This window comes from Brachionichthys hirsutus, chromosome 9 (genome assembly GCF_040956055.1).
Source record: "Brachionichthys hirsutus isolate HB-005 chromosome 9, CSIRO-AGI_Bhir_v1, whole genome shotgun sequence".
Classification (NCBI taxonomy): domain Eukaryota; kingdom Metazoa; phylum Chordata; class Actinopteri; order Lophiiformes; family Brachionichthyidae; genus Brachionichthys; species Brachionichthys hirsutus.
In genome coordinates, this window is record NC_090905.1 from 10,147,883 (window position 1) to 10,168,184 (window position 20,302).

Below are 20,302 nucleotides of genomic sequence, written 5' to 3' on the forward strand. Positions count from 1 at the left end.
TAATTTTATTTTTTTGCACACAACAAACTACTCTCATTGACACCATTAAAAGCACTTTAAAAGATTAACTTTACATCATATGTATTTTCTAGTTTTTTATACACATCCAGCTTGCCACAGGGCTGTGCAACTGCAAACACCAGCCAAATTAAAACCCACAGAAGGGTCAGGCTGTGTTAGGCTCTGATGATAATTGAACTGTCTGAACTTAATAATGGCGAGAATAATAAGTTAGGATGGATGATATTTGTGCATGATGGAGAGGCAAGTTGCCAGTCCATCACTTATCAACCAGTTTGTGCGTACAGTTGGACTGAGATGTTAGAACCATAGAAGCAAGTCCACATCCAGGGTTAATATGCTGACTCGCCATAGGAAGTGTCTCAGCTGGCAGATTTGATCCTTGAACCATCTACACAGGCAGCATCGTACATACTGACCCGCTGTAATGTCAACCCAAGTAAAATAATCTCCCAAGGTTTTAACGAGTTTTCCAACTCAAGTTAAATAATGTTTCCAGCATGACACCAAGAAAATAAAAATATCAGAGTACATATAGACCAATTTATTTATGCAGGAAGCAAATAAAATGTACAAACAGTGACATCGATCACTTTTCGAACTGATGGCAAGCATCTGGATTAATTGTCAGGTGTTGATTTCGGGCTGTTGTCGATTAACCCCTTGTCAATGGTATTCCTATGGGACCATGGGCCATCTCCCTTCTCCCTCATCTGTCGACGCACCTCCAGCTGAAGAAGTCTGGTGACGACAAAAAACAGAAAAACAGAAAAATCCAACACATCCTTTTTACAAAACCCTTTCCGTGTGTGTTATGCGAGGAAAAAATAATAGTCTTAATATATATTTATGCATTTACAATAAACATTAGGAATCATAACATCCATTCCTTCAACAATACAGTTTTGAGTCAATTATTATGAGATGACAGAATCAAATTTGCAGGAATCTGGTTGATGGGATTATGTAATTTCAAACAATTTAAATCTTTATATTGATCAATTCAAAGATGTTGATACAGTATACCACAGAATGGAGAGGCATGAGGTTTCTAGCCTTTACACACCAATATTAACTCTCACCTCGCATCTGCCTTCTCTTTCTGTATTTGGATTGCAGCCATCAACTTTTCATAGTCCTTCACTGGAGAATCATAGACGTACCGCACAATCCACCTGGTGATGGGGTGCTTCAATGACACATGAAAGAAGCCTTTTAATGCCTGTGCATGTATTTGATCCAATAAACAGAAATAACTTGGTCACGGTGCAGCATTCAGTGGCTTTCACTGCAGAAATGCAATAAAGTATTATATAAAATATTAATGTTTTCATTTTTTTAGTATTATTGACTCAAAATAATTATGCATTAATGAGATCAAATTGACTTTACATCTGCAGAGGCAGCTTCTTCTAAATACTCCATTATATTCTACAGTGGTTCAGAATGGGCAAGTCAAATGCTTGCTCCTAATCAGGTCACGACAGAAAATGGTGAGATGACAGACACTCAGTAGATGACATTTAGATGAAGTCACACATCACCTGAACAATTACTTTAATTATGACCTTTATATTATTCTGACTACTGCATGAAGGAAATGAGAAATGTAACCAGATTCCTCTCTGAATCATTTAAAACGGTATAAATATATCCGGGTCAAAGTAGCACTGTGACCCAAAATTGTCCCGTTAAATACAGGTGGCATTTAGGCCTTTCCTAAATAAGGGTTCATGATCAGATCAATACTTAAAAACACACTATGCAAAGTTGCAAAGTTAATACCTTGTAGTACTCCCAATGATCGGGAACGTAGCCCTCTGGAATTTCAGTCAGCTCCGCCTCACCTTCACAACACAATTAGACTCACGTTCAACACAAAGTAATGTCTTCTAATGTATTAATTAAAAAGCATTAAAATAAAAGACTAAGACATGCTCACTTACCAATAAATACATTCACACATGTGACAATGGTAGCCACAGGAATTCCTGTCAGCAGTGTGTAATAGAGCTAGAAAACACAAAATGGAATACTGAAAAAATACTGAATAAATAATTATTTACCAACCGCTTCTCCCAAATTTGGGCTGTTCATGATCGTGCGCAATAATAATAAGAATGGTATTGCCGGACTTACCAATAAGCTCAGAAATCTCTTGTCATAATATTCAGTGGCTTTGACGAAGAACATTTTCTTTCCGTGACCCCACCGTACAGCCACTGCAACATAAATAATGGTTTACTGTCTTGACTATGCATGTAAAAAATAATTTAATGTTCTACTGACGTTGTAATATCAAGATCCTGTTACAAGACTACAAACATTTTAATTTGTTATTAAGAGTCAATATTTAATTACTTTAAAGACTGGATCAATGTCTTGAACATAGACTAATCTTAAAAAAGAAGTGGACAATATGAACCAAATCACTGTTTTTACCAGCACAGCTTTATAAAAATAATATTCTATATTTATTGAGATTTCAAAACCGTCTGAAAAATGGTTTAATTCGAACCCCATTGGGTGAAACAGCTCCTAAAGTATTTTACTGAAATGTCCCTGGTATTTAAACTCTAGGACAACTTACTAAAATTAAATGTATACCTTTAGAAGACAGTTTCGCATAGTAAGAGTGGCCTAACTGAGAAAGAACAGTCAGCAGCTACTTGTAAACATTACATTACTGACCTATGTTAAAAACTCGTTTGTTGTTAGCAAAACAAACACATAGCTAGTAACTGCTAGCAAGCTAACTAGCCTCGGCGCAAGGTCAAAAGAAATGCCGTCCATATCTATTGTGAATTTTCTCGCTCTTTAAGCACCACGGTATTTCTTACCATTATTGGCCCGTGGGATTGTTCGGGTTAGTAAATTTGCCGTATTATTTCCAAATTTCAGAGGACTCAGTCTGGCTACAAAGCTAGCAGCAGACCGGAGAACACTCATTCCCACCATCGCAGCTGCGTGATGACGATTTAGCAACACGATCTCTGATTCGTTAGTGAGAGAACGAAACAAAAATAGCCATACTTGGGATAAATACGCTTTTTATTAAGGAAAAAATATATTATTATGTAGACACAAAATCTAACATTATAGCCCAAATGTAATAATAATAATAATAATAATAATTGGGGAAAAAAACATATTCACAGAGAAATGCATGCTGGGTGTTGTGGGATGGACTACGACAAAGATGGCGGCGTCCTCATCAGTGGGGCGCGTTTTGACTCTTTGCAGGCAATTTCTAAATGTCGTTAAAATACCTTCAGCTGTAAATACTTGTCACTTTGCGGAAAATATACAGTTCCAGTCTCAACCTTACAGGTAGGAACCCAAGCCTGTAAAGTGTTGATGAACAACAAACGGGCGAGGGACAGTAATGGTGGACACGAGTGTATTAGTTATGTCCTCATGTACAGGTCGACCTTCATATAAAATGTTGAGCTGTCTGTATTTCAGAACAAATAGTTCATCACATTATAGACCCAGGAGTCTAAGCTGACAAACCAACACTAAGGCTCTTATGAATACGTCAAATATAGTAATAGTAACACGCAGCTGTCACTCAGGAGGTAGGTAGAGTGGCAATGGTTCAATCCCCAGCTGCAGGTGACCCAAGAGGTGTACAAAGAAAAATGCTTTAAGGCGACTTTCTCTTGTTGTGGCCTTTTCTCTTCCACTCACCAGGGAAAGGTTGATGCACAATGGGCCATCTTGGAATATTCCTTTCAGCTATGTGGGTCAGTGTCGAGGCCTTCACACAACAATGAGCAGAAGAGGGCTGGAGGAATTCTTTGACATCCCTGAGAACTGGGGAGAGTCTACTGTGAAGTCAGGTAAAGTACTGAAGTAATATATATGTATATATATATGGTATACATGGTTATTGCACCATTGTCGCACAGATGTACCCACAACACATGACAGAACTTCCCACTTATTTGGTTCGTGATATTTTTGTAGGCGCACCGTGGACCGCCATGCAACTGAGAATAAAGAGCAATGAAGATTTACACAAACTCTGGTAAGAACTGTGGCAATTATGTTGATGCTTCACAGGGTAGCAACTATTTTCAGCAGAGTGATGCTCTTCTTCTGTCTTAGGTATGTGTTGTTGAAAGAAAAGAACTTGCTGCTCACACTTCAGCAGGAAGCAATAAGGCAAAGGGTTCAGATGCCAAGTCCAGAAAGATTAACAAAGGTTTGTGCACTCAAGCTAACATCTCAGCAGTTACTGGAGACATAGTGAATTCACGGATCAGTCTCGAATTTATGGACACTTCCTGTCCACACACTGCTTTCCTCAGCCTTCAGGAGAGTTTGATGGGATACAAAGGTCGCGCTTCCGGTTCTGTGGTTGATGTTTGTGCTCGAGAAGCAGCCGTAGCTAAAATAAATCTCGCTTTCGTCCTCATCCCAGATTAACAAATCGCTGATTAGATTGGAGACAGTGGTGATGGAGAGAGAGGCTGCACTGCGTCTGTTGCAGACAGGACAGGAGAGAGGCAGACCGGGAGCCTGGAGGAGGAACATATTTGGATATGTGTACTGGTGAGGGGAGATAATCTGTGTTCATTATGTTGCACTAATTTCACTCTTAACAGTTTAGGGCTCCCCTGTGGGATTCCTATGGAATTCTGGAACTTGGTGCCTTTATACACCAAGCATATTTCACAAGTGTTTCTTTATTGTTTTAAAGCCTACATTATAAGTAAAGGGGGAAAATCCAGATTTCTTTTTGAGTCCAGATCGCTCTCAAAATGTAATGGACTTTCCCCATTTAGTTAGACCAAGACCCATGTTGAGATTTTATTTTGTCAAGATCGATCCGCAAGTTTTTCTGTAATCCTGCTAACAGACAGACAAGCACTCTCAAAAACATAATGTCCTTGGTGGAGGCAATGAGCCACTAAAACAAAGACTCCTTAGCAGGGGTGAAAATTCAATCCACCATCAGTCAAAGATCCTTTCAGGCTTCTAGCTGGTTTTTCATGTAGCCGTGCCTCTTGCCTTTGGAAATTAAAAGTGAGAGGTGCACTCTTGATATGCCTGATTTTGTTTTCCTACTTTCAGGTATCGGTTCAAAGAGTATGCCATACCTTGGTACATGAATAGACAATACAAGCGAAAGACGTTCTACACGCCCAAGTTTGTTGAACCATTCATCAGGTAAGTTATGGCAGTGTTGTCTTTTTGAAGATATACAAGATTTATGCAAAATTACTGTTCTTTAAAAAAATGTAAATGTTTCCAATTGCACTTTTTTTCTTCTTGTCTCAAAGGCTGCGCATTGAGAAATTTCTTCGAAACAAGACCAGGAAAGCCAGATTAGAGAAAGAAACTCAGGCAAAACTCAGGGAAAGGTTTCCTCACATGAAAGTTTCTGCTTCTTCAAGCCAGACATAAAGCCCTCTTCATGTTTTATATGCTGGGATTAGAAGACTGTAGTTTGTTAAATAACTGATGGCCTAAAACTATTGCCCCGTGTCAAGTATGATGTATTTGTTCAGCTGTTGATGCTAAATCAACTTGAAATGTTTTGATCACTTTTTTCATACTCAATATGAAACACTTCCTGTATACTTTTTCTGAAAAACTAGAGATTTGGAAATTGGAGAACTTGGAGTGTTTTAAAAATCAGTAATGTGATACTCTTGACTAAGCACACCTGTTCCAAGCAGAATTAAATCGATGCATGTGCATAAGTGGGCTATTACACTGAAAAATTAAAGACATGTAGCAAAAATGAGTTTGTTTTTATTTCTTCTCAAGCAAAGTGAAGATTAAATACGGGTTCATTAGTTGACACTTGCCAATAAACAGGTGAGAACCGACTGACTGATGATATGCTCCCTTCTTACATGAGGTCCTTCCAAATATGTCAACCAGCCTTGACACTCAGTATTCTGTGGAGGTACTTCAGAGGAAGCTGTTTCATGTTTTAAAATTCTAATAGTTAATTCCCCTTAGACCATGTGAGACTTGCGGAGAAAGGAATGGACAAAATTGAACATTTGACAATACAAAAAAATCTAACTTTTTTGGAAGATGAAAAGTATTAGAAAAAAAACACTCAACCATCGTTGATCAGATAAACAAATCTCATTTTGTCATGGTAATAAAGTCATGGATTGCTTTGCAAAAAAAATTCTGACTGACAATAAATCCTTTACAAACAAATACAAAATGGCAATCATCTGTAGGTGCTCCTGAGCCCGGCATCAGGGCAACAACTCGTGCTGAGCTTCTGGTAGATGATGACAAAGGGTGGTGGTTGCTGGGCATCTCGAATTTATGGACACTTCCTGTCCACACACTGCTTTCCTCCCTCTTCGTACTCTTGTTTTGAGATCCACATTTGCTGGAAGGTTCCCTGGGAGAAGGAGGAAAACAAGCTGAACTTGAACAAAGAATAAATTCAAAGACATTCAGAGAACTGACGGACATCAAGCAAATTGGAAATGCGAACTTCAAGATGTAGAATAGAATAGAATAGAAAGCCTTTATTGTCTTTGCATAGTGGCTGTGCAAAGAGATTAGGAGCGCTGCTCCGCCCGGTGCGTAGTACAACATACAGTTAAACAATAACAGAAAATGCAGGTAATTGTAACGGAAAATTCAAGTAGGTTCAAGCAGAATAAAAAAACGACACAAGATGTAACAAAAATGAAGAAATTCAATGTGCATATAGCATATTTAACTTCTGTGTGCCCTTACAAGTGATGCTAGGATGGAGCCTCCTATCCAGGCACTGAAACGGCGCTCTACCGTTGTGTTGTTGGCTATCAGCTTCAGCCTCATGCTCTGTAAATCACAGATACAGTGAACATACAGTGTTCACTGAATTTGAAGTCTCATAATTAAGCTGGAAAAATTGTTAAGAAAATATAAGGAAGTGTAGTAACTCACGGGAGGGGTCTTCTGGGAGAGTTCTCGGTTCAGTCGGTCAGTGAAGCCCTGAATGAGAGTGTTCCCTCCAGTCACCACCACACTGCCATAAAGACCCTAATAAACAACAGCCAGCCCAGGAATTAAAATGTTATTCCAATTGAATGAATTAAAGATACCGGTACATAAAAAAGTGTCAGTGTCACATAGTTCAGCCATTAATAAAACAGTGCAACCAGTGTTTGAAATGTACAAATAATTACCGGTCGGATGTCAATGTCGCACATTCCCACGCTAGTAGTCACCACGTGGCCAACTCCCAACATGGTGTTTCCAGACAAGCCCTAAAGCAACCAGAGCAAACTGCATGACATGAAAAACATGGAAAGCAACACATTCTAAACCCTGATAAAATAAATGTCTTCATTTAGAGCAGTATTAAATGGTTGAATAAATTTAGACACACACACACACACACCTTGGCATTGGAGGGATCAAACAGCCCCTCTGGGATCTTCAGCCTCTCAGCCCCAAAGTCACAGTTGTAGCCATTGGGTAGCTCGTAGTGTACAGTGGGCATCTGTGCTGCAACCCTGATAAAAGAGAAGGAGTTACATGGACTACGACGAAGATGGCAGTTTCACTAGCAATGGGCTATTTAAGTATTAAGTAAGTGCCTGACTACAACAAAAAACATGGGAAACAATTTCAAATCATTTTCTGGAGGCAAAAAATTCCTGTGGTCAGATTGACCCCAAGCATAAAATGTATTAGTAATATTTGAGGATAAAGTAAAGGATCGTGTACATCTGGCATTTACGATATTTATGAAATAAACTAGAGTGATATAATTCTGAATTCTGAATCTACAAACTGCACTGCTGTGTTCCTGATCCACATAAAGCCAGATACTGGGCATCTGTTTATTTAGAGTAAAACATACAGTACATCTATATAATGGAAAGAACAATAAATTCCAAGCAATGCTCTTACTGTTCATCGTACGGTGAATCTGAGACCTGCAGCACAGACGCCTGGAAGTCCTGGATCACACACTGCAAACAGGGAAGTTGGTATAGCGTTTAGTAAAACAAAACAAATACAAACAGCTCAAGCAGGAGTGTTTGTTGCTTACATTACACATGTAGTTATGCCATGATCGAGTGACTTGAGGTAGTTTCTCTTTTTTCTTCCAGCTGGCTGGGGATCCTTCCCGCACAGGATCCTGCAATAATAAACACTTTTGGTGACATTTTCTGGTATGAGCGATGACAATGAGAACCAATATAGTTTTTTTTTTAAATATTCAATTACAGCTATAAGATTAATTTAGTATTCAGAGCAAAGATCATACCTTTGATGCAATCATGTATGGAGGGATTATTTCACAACTTAATTCCTGAAAAAGCTCCCTGCATTGCATGCTCATGAAGTCTCCAGCCAGAGGTGACTTGACAATCCCTGTCAAATAAATACATTTAAGAATACCAGTAAATCTCATCCATGATGATGCAACCACACTCGTCCTTTTAAACTCATTTAATTTGAAGATCATAATGCCTCTTTTATGATTGCAAGTTCCCTAAGCTAACCAATCGGTTGACCCATTCTCGTGTTTTTGTTTCATTACATCGCTGACTCACCAGAGAGCACCGTATTACTGTTTAAATCATGATTTAGTTTGATACTGAAACCCGTGTATCATGCACAATATACAGTCAAAGATAGGAATTATTTTAACAAACACAATGGGCAAGAGTAATTTACAGTGCACCAACAATATCTCAAGATGGTGACAGAGGTTGTTAATAACAGAACATTTGAAGGAACAGCTGGTTTGGCAAACAAGAAATCTAATCTCCAACCAGCAGATGGCACCATAAGAGGAACACATGCCTCATTTATACGAATCCCTAACGTGTTCATTTATAGATCAAGAAAAATGTGCAGGTAGATTGTCAAATGATCACCAATAATGAATGATAAGTGTTCACCTTGTTGGAGGACGTAGCCGTCATGCACTGGAATTGCTGTGGTGTGTGTGGCTCCACTGTCTAAGACCAAACTTGTCGACCGCCCATTGGCAAAGCTGAGACACTAAAGTAAAGGAACTTTCTTCTTTTTTCTCAGCCTCTCTCTCTCACACAACACAAACAAACAAACGTGCACACGCACACGCACGCTAGAGACGGATACGCAGATAGTACAGCAGATTTGCAAAGGAAGAATGCAGGAATATTGTAATGTTCAAACATCAGCTCCGTTAGCTTCTCTCGTTTTGCTCGGGTGTTCCACTGCAGACACAAAACACAAAACAGACAGTTTACATTCAACAACAGAGTATTGCGAACATGGGAGTCTCCACTAGGTGATAGTGAACAGAGCAGGACACAAAATATTTGCATTTCACTGCTTGGAGCAATTATTCTTCATTCAGTAACCAGTGTTGTTCAGAGTCCAGCCTGTAACCAATGCTAACTCACCGATGCCTCTGACATAAGCACTGGATGTAGGCTGGGCTCAGACTTGAAGTGCATCTTATAGGTGTGATCCAAAATGGCCTGGAAGCTGTCCCAGTCCTCAACTTTAAATAGCAAAACAAATCAAGTGTTTGATAAATGTCAACATCTTCAAACAGAAAAGTCATTTAAATAACTCAACAGCTTTGCCTCTCTCCAGTTTGTATTCTCCTGGCAAGGCCCAACCAACTGAGCCACTGTCGCCCCATATATATGACAAATAAATGCATATTTAATAATAATAATCATCATCATCATCTATGGGTCAGATGGGGAAGAAAATAGAGCAATGTTGAGTTTTTTTAGATAATAAATTAAGCACCAGGCACTAATGTTCCAGGTCAGTCCTCCGAGGGAGCCCGTTCCTCTCCTGCAATTATGTGTGGTGTCACACTCGTCTCCAAATAGCCTCACAGCCAAACTCCACCAGACCAGATTCTGATGAGCAGCATCAGTTCGGTCAGAGCAGACTAAAATGTAAAAGTGAGACAATTTAAACTTTCTCTGGTAAGAAAGTGTGGCACCTTGGATGGACTGAACCTATTCCTATAGCTCTCTCACTTTGTTCATGGGGTGGGGGGGTAAAATACATACACATAAAATCACATATGTTCATGGGCTCTGAATCGTGTACATTTCAAATTTGATTCCTGTGTAACCTGATCAATCCGTTACAAAATTGTACTTTACTCGCTCTACTACTCTTACTGCCCTCTTGATATTTAACACAATAAAGGCTGCTAAAAACACTGACGCTTAAAACAATGCCACTCACTCATGCCATTCTTAAGCGGGGACATGACTTCCATGTTCTCTCTCGGTACTCTCAGTTGGTTGGTGTCTATATAGTATGTGGTGCCACTCTGCTTGCCCTTGTCACCATCTGTCTCCATGGGTGTGCTGCCATCCTCTCGGTCAAGCGTCACACCTATCACAGTGGGGAAATCCGCCTGAGAGGATCCAAATAAAAATATAAAATATAATATCAATCACAGGAACAAATGTCAATATAAATCCTTAAATATAAACTTGATCCCATGACAAGCAATAACATTTTGACAAATATATATACTGTATGTATATCTGAGCTGATTCATCGTACACAAACAAGACCTACTTACTTGTTTGTGTTCCAATTTGGTTTTTTTATACTTTGACTCATGCTAAGGAAATCATAGATGTTTCTAATATGATCAAAAATGGCCAAAACACGTTTGGCATTGAGTAAGCATGCAAAATACCTGAACCACGAAAGTGATTAGTTGTCAAAAATTACTTAATCTTGTCATAATATTCTCTTTTAAAAAGACCCATTACAACTTTAGCATTCGACAAACCAAATGTGGACATTATATGTTCCAAACTAGAAAAGCACCCCACTTGCAAACAAAATACCCGACCAATCAATGGACATACTGCTTGTTTTACATTATAGACTAAATTCAACAGCCCAAAAATTAATCAATTTTGGTAACAACTGGTAACCTCAATCCAAATCAATGCTTTCATCAATACTTTTTCAACAAATGAGCTTTTTTAATGATTATGATGATGCATATGTCCAGACTGCAAAATATATTTGAAAACAAACAGGAAGGTTTTGGGTTGGTTGGGGGGCAAGATCTTGCATTATAAAGCATACATATAAAAGAGAAATGATACGCTCATTTCCTGTACTTGGATATCTTACTCAAACAGACAGACAAATCCAAACCAGTACTCCAGCACAACCTGATCTCAATTTCTGCTGTCTGTCTCCAGGGTGACAGCCCTAATTTCATGACATTGATATAAGCCTGAAGGGAAGATTAAGATGACAGAAGGATATGCGATGCATAAATCAGGCCATGAGAAAAACCTTTTACCTTGGGACAGTCTTCTCCTGCGTATCCAGCTCTCACAGAGTAGGAGCCAATGTCAAACACCAAAGCACCCACCTCATCTGCAAAAATGATAAAGAGCAAGGTAACTCAAAAGGTTACGGACGGATCTTTATTACATTTTCAGGAAATGTTGGGAATGTTACCGGGAACAGATGATTGATTACTGAAAGTATTGCATACATAGTACTTTCTTAAGCAAATGTTTCATAGTGGGTAGCACTGTTGCCTCACAGCAAGAAGTAACCAGGTTCGATTCCTATCTGTGTGGAGTTTGTATGTTATCCCCATGTCTGCGTCTGTTTTCTCTGAGCTCTCCGGTTTCCTCCCAACTCAAAAAGCATGAAATTTATCACCCCAAATTGTCAATAGGTGCGGGTGTGAGCTGTGTGTGGTTGTCTGTCTATGTGTGGCCCCACGACGCGTAGGCGGGTGTATCCTGCTTCTCAGGTGGGATAGACTCCAGCAACAGCCGTGACCCACAAGCGGCTGAGACGATTGAGGTCGTCTCGTGTAATGTGTGCATTTACATGTATGTTACAAAGGCACTGTTTGGCTTAAACAACACTCACAGAGATCAATTCTCAATCCTTTTTCTAATAATTGACCCTATAAGCAATATTCACATAGTTGACCTTCAAATTATAACCCCCTAAGAAAAACTAAGTACATCTGCTTACAGGATGAGATAGACAAACAGGGTGGAGACAGGTGGGAGATCTTTAACCACGGGTTCTTTGCTAACGGTACATCATTTAAGTGTTCATGTAAATTTTATACATTCTGAAAAAAAAATGTGAAAGGCAGAAAGGAAAAGTGCATAAAACATTTGTTTGGAGAATTAAGTTAGCACAAACAGGGAAGGTTGTGATCAAAAGACCAGTAAACTGACCCTCCTTTACTTGCAAGCAACCCAGTACCAGAATCAGTTATATGTTTTTTTTCCAAATGAATTGATAAGTACATACATTCTCTGACACCAGACCATTAAAAATACTAGCAAGAATGCAGCTATGCGTTAACACGGCTAGCATAGCTAGGTTAGCTAACAATGCTTTAAAATAAATAAATAAAGCGTCATAACAGCGTGGACAGGTTTCGTTTAATGCAAAGAAATCCCCACTCACCGCCTCCATACACTCCGCCACTCATTGTTTAAAAAATCTGAATAGCAACTATAAAAGTAAGTCTGTTGCGGCAAAATCTCAGCCTCCTCTCCGTCACAACAAAGGAAATATGTTAGCATAAACGAGCCAAGCAGGCGTTCCACCGCTTGTGGGTAGCTGTCCAATCAGAATGCAGCTCAGCGTTCTCACTTCCGTCGCGCTTGTGACGCAATATTAATAAAAGACACGTGTACGCATGCGTCGTCGCTGATCGTCGTCTATTCTTGGGAGTCGTCAACCTGAGTCCTTGACGTTCAAGTGAGTGCGAATCGGGCTAGAATTGTCTAAACGGACTATTAATTGTTTAAAACTGGACCGCTTGGAGTGAACGTACAGCGCTAACAGCATCAAGGCGTTATGACGGCGGGACCTTGAGTCACCGTCGGTCAGACGCGATGCATTTAAACACCATATCATGGCTGCAAAATTCTATTCTAATGTGTAAAAAGTTGCAAAAATGCATCGTTTTTATTATTCCTTTCGATGTATGTTAATCTGTAATGTTTCACTAAAAGTTTAATAGATCAAATATACCCGAATCAAAAATGTATCCGAGTAGTGACAAAGTTGGATTAATGGCGTAATGAGAAATAGTGGATGGGCCTACCTGCGCTTCTCTGACGTGCTAAATTTAGAAAGTCAGAGTTTTTTTTTATTAAATGCACAGAGCTACCGATTTATCAAGAAGCATCTCGTAAGTCCATCATGTATTGTTTTACTCGTGGTTTCTGCTGTTTATTTTCATATTCACTGCATTTTATTTTATTTTTATTTGATGAGATAAGGGCATCGTGCGGTTGCCCTATTGTGTGTACATAAATGGAATATACACACAATTGTTTAATCTTGTTTTGTTTAACAATTTCTTGAATCAACCTGAAGCTGAAGACTATTCTGTGTTAATTATTAATGTTCTCCCTGTGTCTTCCTCAGATTTCTCGAGTAACTCCGGCTTCTTCCCGTCACCAAAATACATACAATGTAGGTGAATTGATAACTCTAGATTAGCTAGATGTGTCGGTGTGATTGATTATTTGCTTTTCTCTGTGTAGCCCTGGTGAGTTTTTACCCAACCTTGAACTCACTTGAACTTGAAGTCCGCAGGGATTGGGTCCAGCACCCACCCGCCCCTGCCACCACCCCTTTTACACAGGATAAGCAGTTAAAAAATGAATAACCTAGCATTTTAATTCTTTCTGTCAGTCATTGTTTGGGTCAGGGTTCTCAAAGGTGGACATTATCTGCTGCCTGTCCTCTTTTTAGTAATATTAAGAATTTCTGATGTTAATTGGATAAAATGAGAATATGTATGTAGATCATTGTGTGAGGCCAGGAAGATTGATGGATGTCGTTCACAATTTTTCTATCAAATATGTCCTTAAACTTGTCAAATTCTGTTCTTCAACCTTCTTAAACATTCACTTATAATTAATTATTAACCGATATGTTCCAGCACAGATGCAGCGTTGCCTCACCCTGACCATTGGAAAGCACAGCAGGCTTCTCTTGAGAAATAAGCTTTCATCACTTCGCTGCCACCAGTCAGCAGCCATGTCGAGCCTCCTTATCAGCCAGCCCAAATACTCCTGGATGAAAGAGCTGGGCTTGTCTGAGGACAACCCTGGTGTCTACAATGGGAGCTGGGGTGGAAGTGGGGAAGTCATTACATCGTACTGTCCTGTCAACAATGAGCCAATTGCCAGAGTAACTCAGGCAGCTTTGTCAGATTATGAAGAAACGGTCCAGAAGGCAAAAGAGGCTTGGAAGATGTGGGCTGATGTCCCTGTTCCCAAAAGAGGCGAGATTGTGCGGCAAATTGGGCATGAGCTGAGAAAGAAGATTAACCTGCTCGGCAGCCTGGTATCTCTTGAAATGGGCAAGATCTACATTGAAGGAGTGGGAGAGGTGCAGGAGTATGTTGATATCTGTGATTATGCTGTCGGTCTCTCTAGAATGATCGGGGGACCCATTCTGCCTTCCGAAAGACCAGGCCATGCTCTGATTGAACAATGGAACCCAGTTGGTCTTGTTGGTGTCATCACCGCCTTTAACTTTCCCGTGGCTGTCTATGGCTGGAACAATGCAATTGCTTTAACCTGTGGCAATGTCTGCCTCTGGAAAGGGGCTCCAACCACGCCTCTCACAAGTGTTGCCGTTACCAAGATTGTAGCTGAGGTGCTGGAGCGGAACAATCTGCCCGGCGCCATCTGCTCTATGACCTGCGGAGGTGCTGATATAGGCACAGCCATGGCAAAGGATAAGCGCGTGGATCTGCTTTCATTCACTGGCAGTACACGTGTCGGTAAGATGGTAGCCATGACGGTGCAAGAAAGATTTGGCCGTAAACTGCTGGAGCTCGGTGGAAACAATGCTATCATTGTGTTTGAGGATGCTGACCTTGATCTTGCGGTGCCCTCTACTGTTTTTGCATCTGTGGGAACTGCCGGCCAGCGCTGTACCACAACCAGGAGGCTGATGCTGCATGAGAGTGTTCACGACACAGTGGTTGAGAGGATCGCCAAGGCCTACAAACAAGTCCGCATTGGAGACCCTGGAGAATCCGACACTTTGTATGGGCCTCTTCACACCAAACAAGCTGTAGAGCAGTATCTGGCGGCTATTGACCAGGCGAAGCAGCAAGGTGGCACTCTGGTCTGTGGTGGAAAGATAATTGACAGACCTGGAAATTACGTGGAGCCCACCATCTTCACTGATCTTCCTCACGATGCTCCCATTGTCCATACCGAAACCTTCGTCCCTATACTGTATGTCCTGAAGTTCAAGACAGAAGATGAGGCTTTTGCTTGGAACAACGAGGTCGATCAGGGTCTGACCAGCAGCATCTTCACCAAAGATCTGGGTCGCATTTTCCGCTGGTTGGGACCTAAAGGATCTGACTGCGGTATTGTGAATGTCAACATTCCTACGAGCGGTGCTGAGATCGGAGGAGCCTTCGGAGGAGAGAAACACACAGGCGGTGGAAGAGAGTCTGGAAGTGACTCATGGAAACAGTATATGAGGCGTTCAACCTGCACAATAAACTACAGCAAGGATCTCCCTCTGGCCCAGGGAATCAAGTTTGAATGAATCCTTCACGTAGTTTCTTCCTGAAACACATGATGAGGCCGAATGCAACAGAAATTGCCTATCAGATGTTAGAGATGAATCGTTACATTATGACATTAAAGCAGAGTACTTGCAATTCTGAGGGGAAAAGTATATATTTGTGCTGGGTTTATTTTCTAATAGTTGCGTTAAATGTGTTTCTCTAGAATGGGGTTGAAAATCGGTTAGCCAAGAGTTCTTACGATGGCTTATAGGTCACTTTTCCTTAAGCACTTTGAGATAAGTTTGGGATTTGGATAATCTAGAATAATTCTTGATACTGTCAAACAAATTTGACTGGAATGGTTATTATAAATGTGTGAAAAAAACATGTCATCTTTTCATTATAGACTGCCTATAATTGTCATAAAGTTTCCTGTGTTTTTCATGCTATTAAAAAGATAATACTGTAAAGGCTGTTTGTCTGTCAGATGTGTTATTCCAAACCTGTGGCCTGGAGGATGAGCACAGCTCTAATGCAGAACTAGTGGTTTTAATTTCAATGTGTACAATATAAGATACCTTTCATTAACCCCGCAATAGAAGATTGGTGTTGCAGGAGCTCGGAAGACAAAGCTATAGCACACGTAAAAAATATATACAGTATAAAATTTACTGCATTTTTTTGAAAATAAAGCTTAAGTGCAATCGATTGCCGTCAAATAATTCTGGAACATCTACTGTGACTGGTTTGTCACAGAGAATTTGTGTAACATTTTATAATAAACTATCATACTGGACAAATGCATGATCTCTTCAACAGAAGTTCTGCATCTTGCATCCTTGGTTCCCTCCATATGCTCACCCTTCCACTCAGCAGCTCTCCACCTCTTATTCCAGCTCTGTCTCTCTCCATCCGCTGCTCCTCCCCGCAGCATCTACACTCAGGAGAGATGAAGAACTGAAACAACAGTGCTGTGTTGTAAAATTTGTAATCCATGCCATTTGGGACATAAGCAGAAAACATTGACTTCCTCTCATCTCATCTCTGGAAAAAGGTACAGAAGCTGTAATTGATATTTTACATTCTGAGTTTCTGGAGTGTGTATTGTCCTGTGTTTCCTCTGGACTCATTCATCTGTGATTCGCTGTCACAGCAAAATATTAAAATTCCAGTGAGGGTAAATCAGAACATGTATTGTATATTTTGACCAAAAAATGGAAGTTGATATTAAGCACATAGTAACTTTCTATACTGTGGAATAGTATCTCTCACCGAACACCAATAGATGATCTTAAATTCCACTATAAGCTGTGTACAAATCAAAGCAGTGAAGAGTGTATATCCAGTTTATGCATCGAGAGTTGTATCTGGGTTTCAGGTAGAATGAAAGACAAAGGTCTAGACAAGATCCAGACGGTGGACAGAACCACGTGCTGGTCGTTACAATTTGGACCTACACATGATCTGCAGCTGTCACTTCTGAGAACACACTCATGAATGCTGCTTTTAATCCGTGTTACTTGACCAATCTGTACGGGTCAAGTGCCTGATTTCTCAAACTTGGTAAGATGCTGCACAGTTTCCAATACAGCCTTTGTTTTAAATAAAGTAGGAGTCAGTTTTGCTTTCACATTTAGATGAAAAAATGATGGTGACACAATCCAATCTGGGGGACATGGTCCAACCTGGGGAACAATGCGTCCTGATGAGATCAACAGCAGTGTTAAATTCATGATGTCTAAATTTCAGAAGCTGTGCTAGTCAGCAAGTAAAACTACGACACTTTTCACATCGGATAGAGATAGCGAATAAAGGGCAACGGTAAGTTAAGTCACTTTACACTCTTCTAGAGGGGCCTTTTTTCAATAAACCATTATGCATATCGCAGCTCTGGCTCTCCCTGGTATTTCTCCTATCTTCTTGACGTCAGCTGCCATTTGTGAGGGTTACCCTGGCAACGGCCAGCCTCTCCGGGAGATGTCTGTTGGATAAGACAGCCCTGATAACGCCCTTTAAGGTTTTACTGTTGCTACACATTTTAATTGCCTTTGATACAGTGGAAACATAGATATAGAGGTTATTGGGGTGCTTAACCACATGTGGGCAAAAAAAATGGGAATGTGCAGATAAAAATAGGCACAGAGGAGCTGCTTCAGATTGACATCCCATTATCTCCACTTGATTTGATCGCCCACGTATTGGGCTCATTTCTGAGCAGTCCCGTGAAACTGGATTGGACATGATGGATCTATTCTTGGCCACATTGTGCTCTGCTGTTCAATTTACACAAAAGACAAATGTGTATGCCACAGTTGTGATGAGATTATATGAAGTGTAGTGTATGTAGTGAAAAGATCATACATTATCCAAGGTGTTCACAATAGTCATTCAATTCCCTCTTGTCAATGCACAATATTTATTGTTATCGTGCATTCATGTTTATCATTGCGTCAGTGGCCATTGTAATTTTACATTTTGCAAAATATCAGATGGCAACCATGATGAGGATGAAGAAAACTGCTTCTTACAAATACACATTTTGACATTAGAGTGGAGCCTTTTTGTATTAAAAACAATTTGATTACCGGTAGCTCCCATTATACCTCTTAAACTACAACTACCTCAATTCAGATACAGTAATTTGATTCGACCACTTGCATGTTTCTGACCTTTAACTTGAGTAAGTTTTTCACAACCCATGTTTCAAAATGTTTCCTCTGACAGAAAAACTGAAACATTGTGTAGGATATCCATTTCAGGCTCCAGGGGGCTATTTATAGCCTCGCCAACATGTGTGTCTTTTCTTTCCAAACAGAAGCCTATTGATGTGCTATTGTTACAGAGTAAATTTGCTTTGTCCCTCCCCTCTTGGTTGCCAAGCAATGGACCAAGGCACCTGATTGGCCAAGCATGTGCTTTTTGGACACCTTGACTCTGATTCTAAACTGGCTAAAGAATTTATGTTTTTACCCACCTGAAGCAAAGCGGAAGAGTTGATTCTCTTCTTATGCAGATTAAATATTCTTGGTCTAGAAAGGCTGAAGAATACTGCTATGACGACTCAAAATGATGTCATCACACTCATTATGGTAAAAACCTGTGACTTGACAATTATCACAATATGTACACTTCTGTATTTGCTGATGTCTTATAATTTAAGAACAGCATATTTCTCAGGTGCACTTCAGAGAAATCAATCAAAATAATGTGTATATTTCTGCTACCAAGATAGTCCTTATCCTCACAATATATTTAGGGAGACATTGGTCTGACACACCTAAACTACTGCTGTGTGTGAATTCAATTAGACTTAATCTGACCCCATGCCACTTTGAAAGGAAACCAAGAGCTTGGCAACTTTCATCTTCCCTCCATTGATTGCGACTCGTGCGGAGATATGGAAAAGTCTATCCCACTGCTTCCTTTCATTGGCCCTATTAAAAATTCATCCTGTCCTAATGGAGAGAGATCCTTTTCAATGAACCTACTGCAAGCCAAATGTGCAGTGCTGGAGTGAGACTTGGCACAGCTGCCTCCTGAAACAATTCAAACCTTACAGGGGGGGTATATTATGCATGTAACAAATAAATAACCTGAGGACTATTTTAATGAGTATGGAATAATTATTCAGTCAACAAAATGTCATAAGCAATACCAATAAAATTCTGTCGTCAAATCATGCTCCCAGAGCATGTAATGACATCCTGAAATATTTTATTCTATCCATCTACCCAATATTAATTTCACTATCATAGAAGACAGATGAAGGAGAAAATGCTCATATTTGCACTAGAAAGAGAAAATGTATTTGCAAAATTATTTCATCAAAACATATCAAAACCATTGCTAATTAACTTCAATTGATTTTCTAATTTGTACCTCTAAAAGCGAGTTGCTTTCACTTGTCCATTTGTCCGTTTGTTAGTCAGCAGAATTACATAAACATTAAATTGATTTTAATGAGGCTTGATAAAGAATGGACTGGACTTTGATGCAAATTTCCTTTAGTTCTCAGATGATACTATATGGATCTTGATGAAACTAATCAGGCATATGAAGGTGGTAGTTGGCATATGATGTTAAATGCAGATCCAAATACAGTAATAAACCGTTTTTAATTGCATTTTGGTGTAAACTATGAAACATTTTGAATTTATATGCTGTTTTAGATGCAAAATAAACAAGAAAAAAAAGAAATAACCTCACGCCGATAACCTTTCAACAATGCACACTATTACAAAGGTTGAAAGAATGCATTTGTAAAGTAATCTAAAAAATACTATACTTCCCTCAACTCTAGGTTTAATATGAATATTGAATACCTTCCATAGTTTATTCAGTATATTTTTTTATGCAATCAAATAAAAGATTGTAGTTTTTGATCAGAAAGTAGCTTCCCTTGATGTGAAGTCCATTCAAATCACGACTACAGCTACTACGGGTTTCATAGGTCTAGTATTTGTTTCCTGTATCTCAATCGGTTCCTTTTTGTTGAGGGGGCTGATAGACGATACCATTTCGCCCGGAGGTTACACAATTTATTTCACACGCTTCACCAAGGTTAGAAAATGTCGTTACTGTTTTTAATAAAGTATCAACAATCATATAAAAATGTAGAACAAGGTTTTTTTTTATATTTTATTAGTTCTTACTCCTCATATATTCTATAAATAATAATTAATTCAACACCGCCCACCCCTCTGAGCAGGCTGTTGCCATGTTCCCACTTTCATGGGTGTGGTGATTAGCTTGCATTGGTAAAAAATTTAGTCT

The 20,302-nt window shown here is 39.6% G+C and overlaps 4 protein-coding genes across 4 annotated transcripts; 2 read left to right on the top strand and 2 right to left on the bottom strand.

The window, feature by feature from the left end:
• Positions 1 to 550: 550 nt before the first annotated feature.
• On the bottom strand, positions 551 to 3,011 carry ndufb5 (NADH:ubiquinone oxidoreductase subunit B5). The gene is made up of 6 exons (XM_068743413.1): positions 2,862 to 3,011; positions 2,161 to 2,243; positions 1,968 to 2,034; positions 1,807 to 1,868; positions 1,104 to 1,210; positions 551 to 762 (listed from the first exon to the last, which is right to left on the bottom strand). The coding sequence occupies exons 1-6, from the start codon at positions 2,977 to 2,979 to the stop codon at positions 642 to 644; spliced, it is 558 nt and encodes a 185-aa protein (XP_068599514.1). The 5' UTR covers positions 2,980 to 3,011; the 3' UTR covers positions 551 to 641.
• Positions 3,012 to 3,220: 209 nt separating this feature from the next.
• Positions 3,221 to 6,236, top strand: mrpl47 (mitochondrial ribosomal protein L47). Its single transcript, XM_068743144.1, has 7 exons — positions 3,221 to 3,351; positions 3,715 to 3,863; positions 3,991 to 4,051; positions 4,132 to 4,228; positions 4,448 to 4,578; positions 5,101 to 5,196; positions 5,310 to 6,236. Exons 1-7 carry the CDS (start codon positions 3,221 to 3,223, stop codon positions 5,431 to 5,433), a joined length of 789 nt encoding a protein of 262 aa, XP_068599245.1. The 3' UTR covers positions 5,434 to 6,236.
• On the bottom strand, positions 5,765 to 12,466 carry actl6a (actin-like 6A). Its single transcript, XM_068743141.1, has 14 exons — positions 12,442 to 12,466; positions 11,300 to 11,376; positions 10,210 to 10,384; positions 9,399 to 9,499; positions 9,112 to 9,209; positions 8,910 to 9,004; positions 8,270 to 8,376; positions 8,051 to 8,140; positions 7,909 to 7,970; positions 7,394 to 7,508; positions 7,179 to 7,259; positions 6,937 to 7,032; positions 6,745 to 6,831; positions 5,765 to 6,400 (listed from the first exon to the last, which is right to left on the bottom strand). The coding sequence occupies exons 1-14, from the start codon at positions 12,464 to 12,466 to the stop codon at positions 6,320 to 6,322; spliced, it is 1,290 nt and encodes a 429-aa protein (XP_068599242.1). The 3' UTR covers positions 5,765 to 6,319.
• Positions 12,467 to 12,696: 230 nt separating this feature from the next.
• On the top strand, positions 12,697 to 16,095 carry aldh7a1 (aldehyde dehydrogenase 7 family, member A1). Its single transcript, XM_068743427.1, has 3 exons — positions 12,697 to 12,738; positions 13,414 to 13,461; positions 13,939 to 16,095. Exon 3 carries the CDS (start codon positions 13,939 to 13,941, stop codon positions 15,565 to 15,567), a length of 1,629 nt encoding a protein of 542 aa, XP_068599528.1. The 5' UTR covers positions 12,697 to 12,738; positions 13,414 to 13,461; the 3' UTR covers positions 15,568 to 16,095.
• The last annotated feature ends 4,207 nt before the right edge of the window (positions 16,096 to 20,302 follow it).

Excerpts from the sequence above, each read along its gene's own strand:
- mrpl47 (XM_068743144.1), top strand. The coding sequence starts at position 3,221 with ATGGCGGCGTCCTCATCAGTGGGGCGCGTTTTGACTCTTTGCAGGCAA. Across the intron at positions 3,864-3,990 it reads AGAGTCTACTGTGAAGTCAG|GCGCACCGTGGACCGCCATG; the intron begins GTAAAGTACTGA and ends ATATTTTTGTAG. Across the intron at positions 4,052-4,131 it reads GAAGATTTACACAAACTCTG|GTATGTGTTGTTGAAAGAAA; the intron begins GTAAGAACTGTG and ends CTTCTGTCTTAG.
- actl6a (XM_068743141.1), bottom strand. The coding sequence starts at position 12,466 with ATGAGTGGCGGAGTGTATGGAGGCG. Across the intron at positions 10,385-11,299 it reads CAGGAGAAGACTGTCCCAAG|GCGGATTTCCCCACTGTGAT; the intron begins GTAAAAGGTTTT and ends GGATCCTCTCAG. Across the intron at positions 7,971-8,050 it reads GGCATAACTACATGTGTAAT|TGTGTGATCCAGGACTTCCA; the intron begins GTAAGCAACAAA and ends CCCTGTTTGCAG.
- ndufb5 (XM_068743413.1), bottom strand. The coding sequence starts at position 2,979 with ATGGTGGGAATGAGTGTTCTCCGGTCTGCTGCTAGCTTTGTAGCCAGA. Across the intron at positions 2,244-2,861 it reads AATCCCACGGGCCAATAATG|TGGCTGTACGGTGGGGTCAC; the intron begins GTAAGAAATACC and ends TTTATGTTGCAG. Across the intron at positions 2,035-2,160 it reads AGAGATTTCTGAGCTTATTG|CTCTATTACACACTGCTGAC; the intron begins GTAAGTCCGGCA and ends TGTGTTTTCTAG.
- aldh7a1 (XM_068743427.1), top strand. The coding sequence starts at position 13,939 with ATGCAGCGTTGCCTCACCCTGACCATTGGAAAGCACAGCAGGCTTCTC.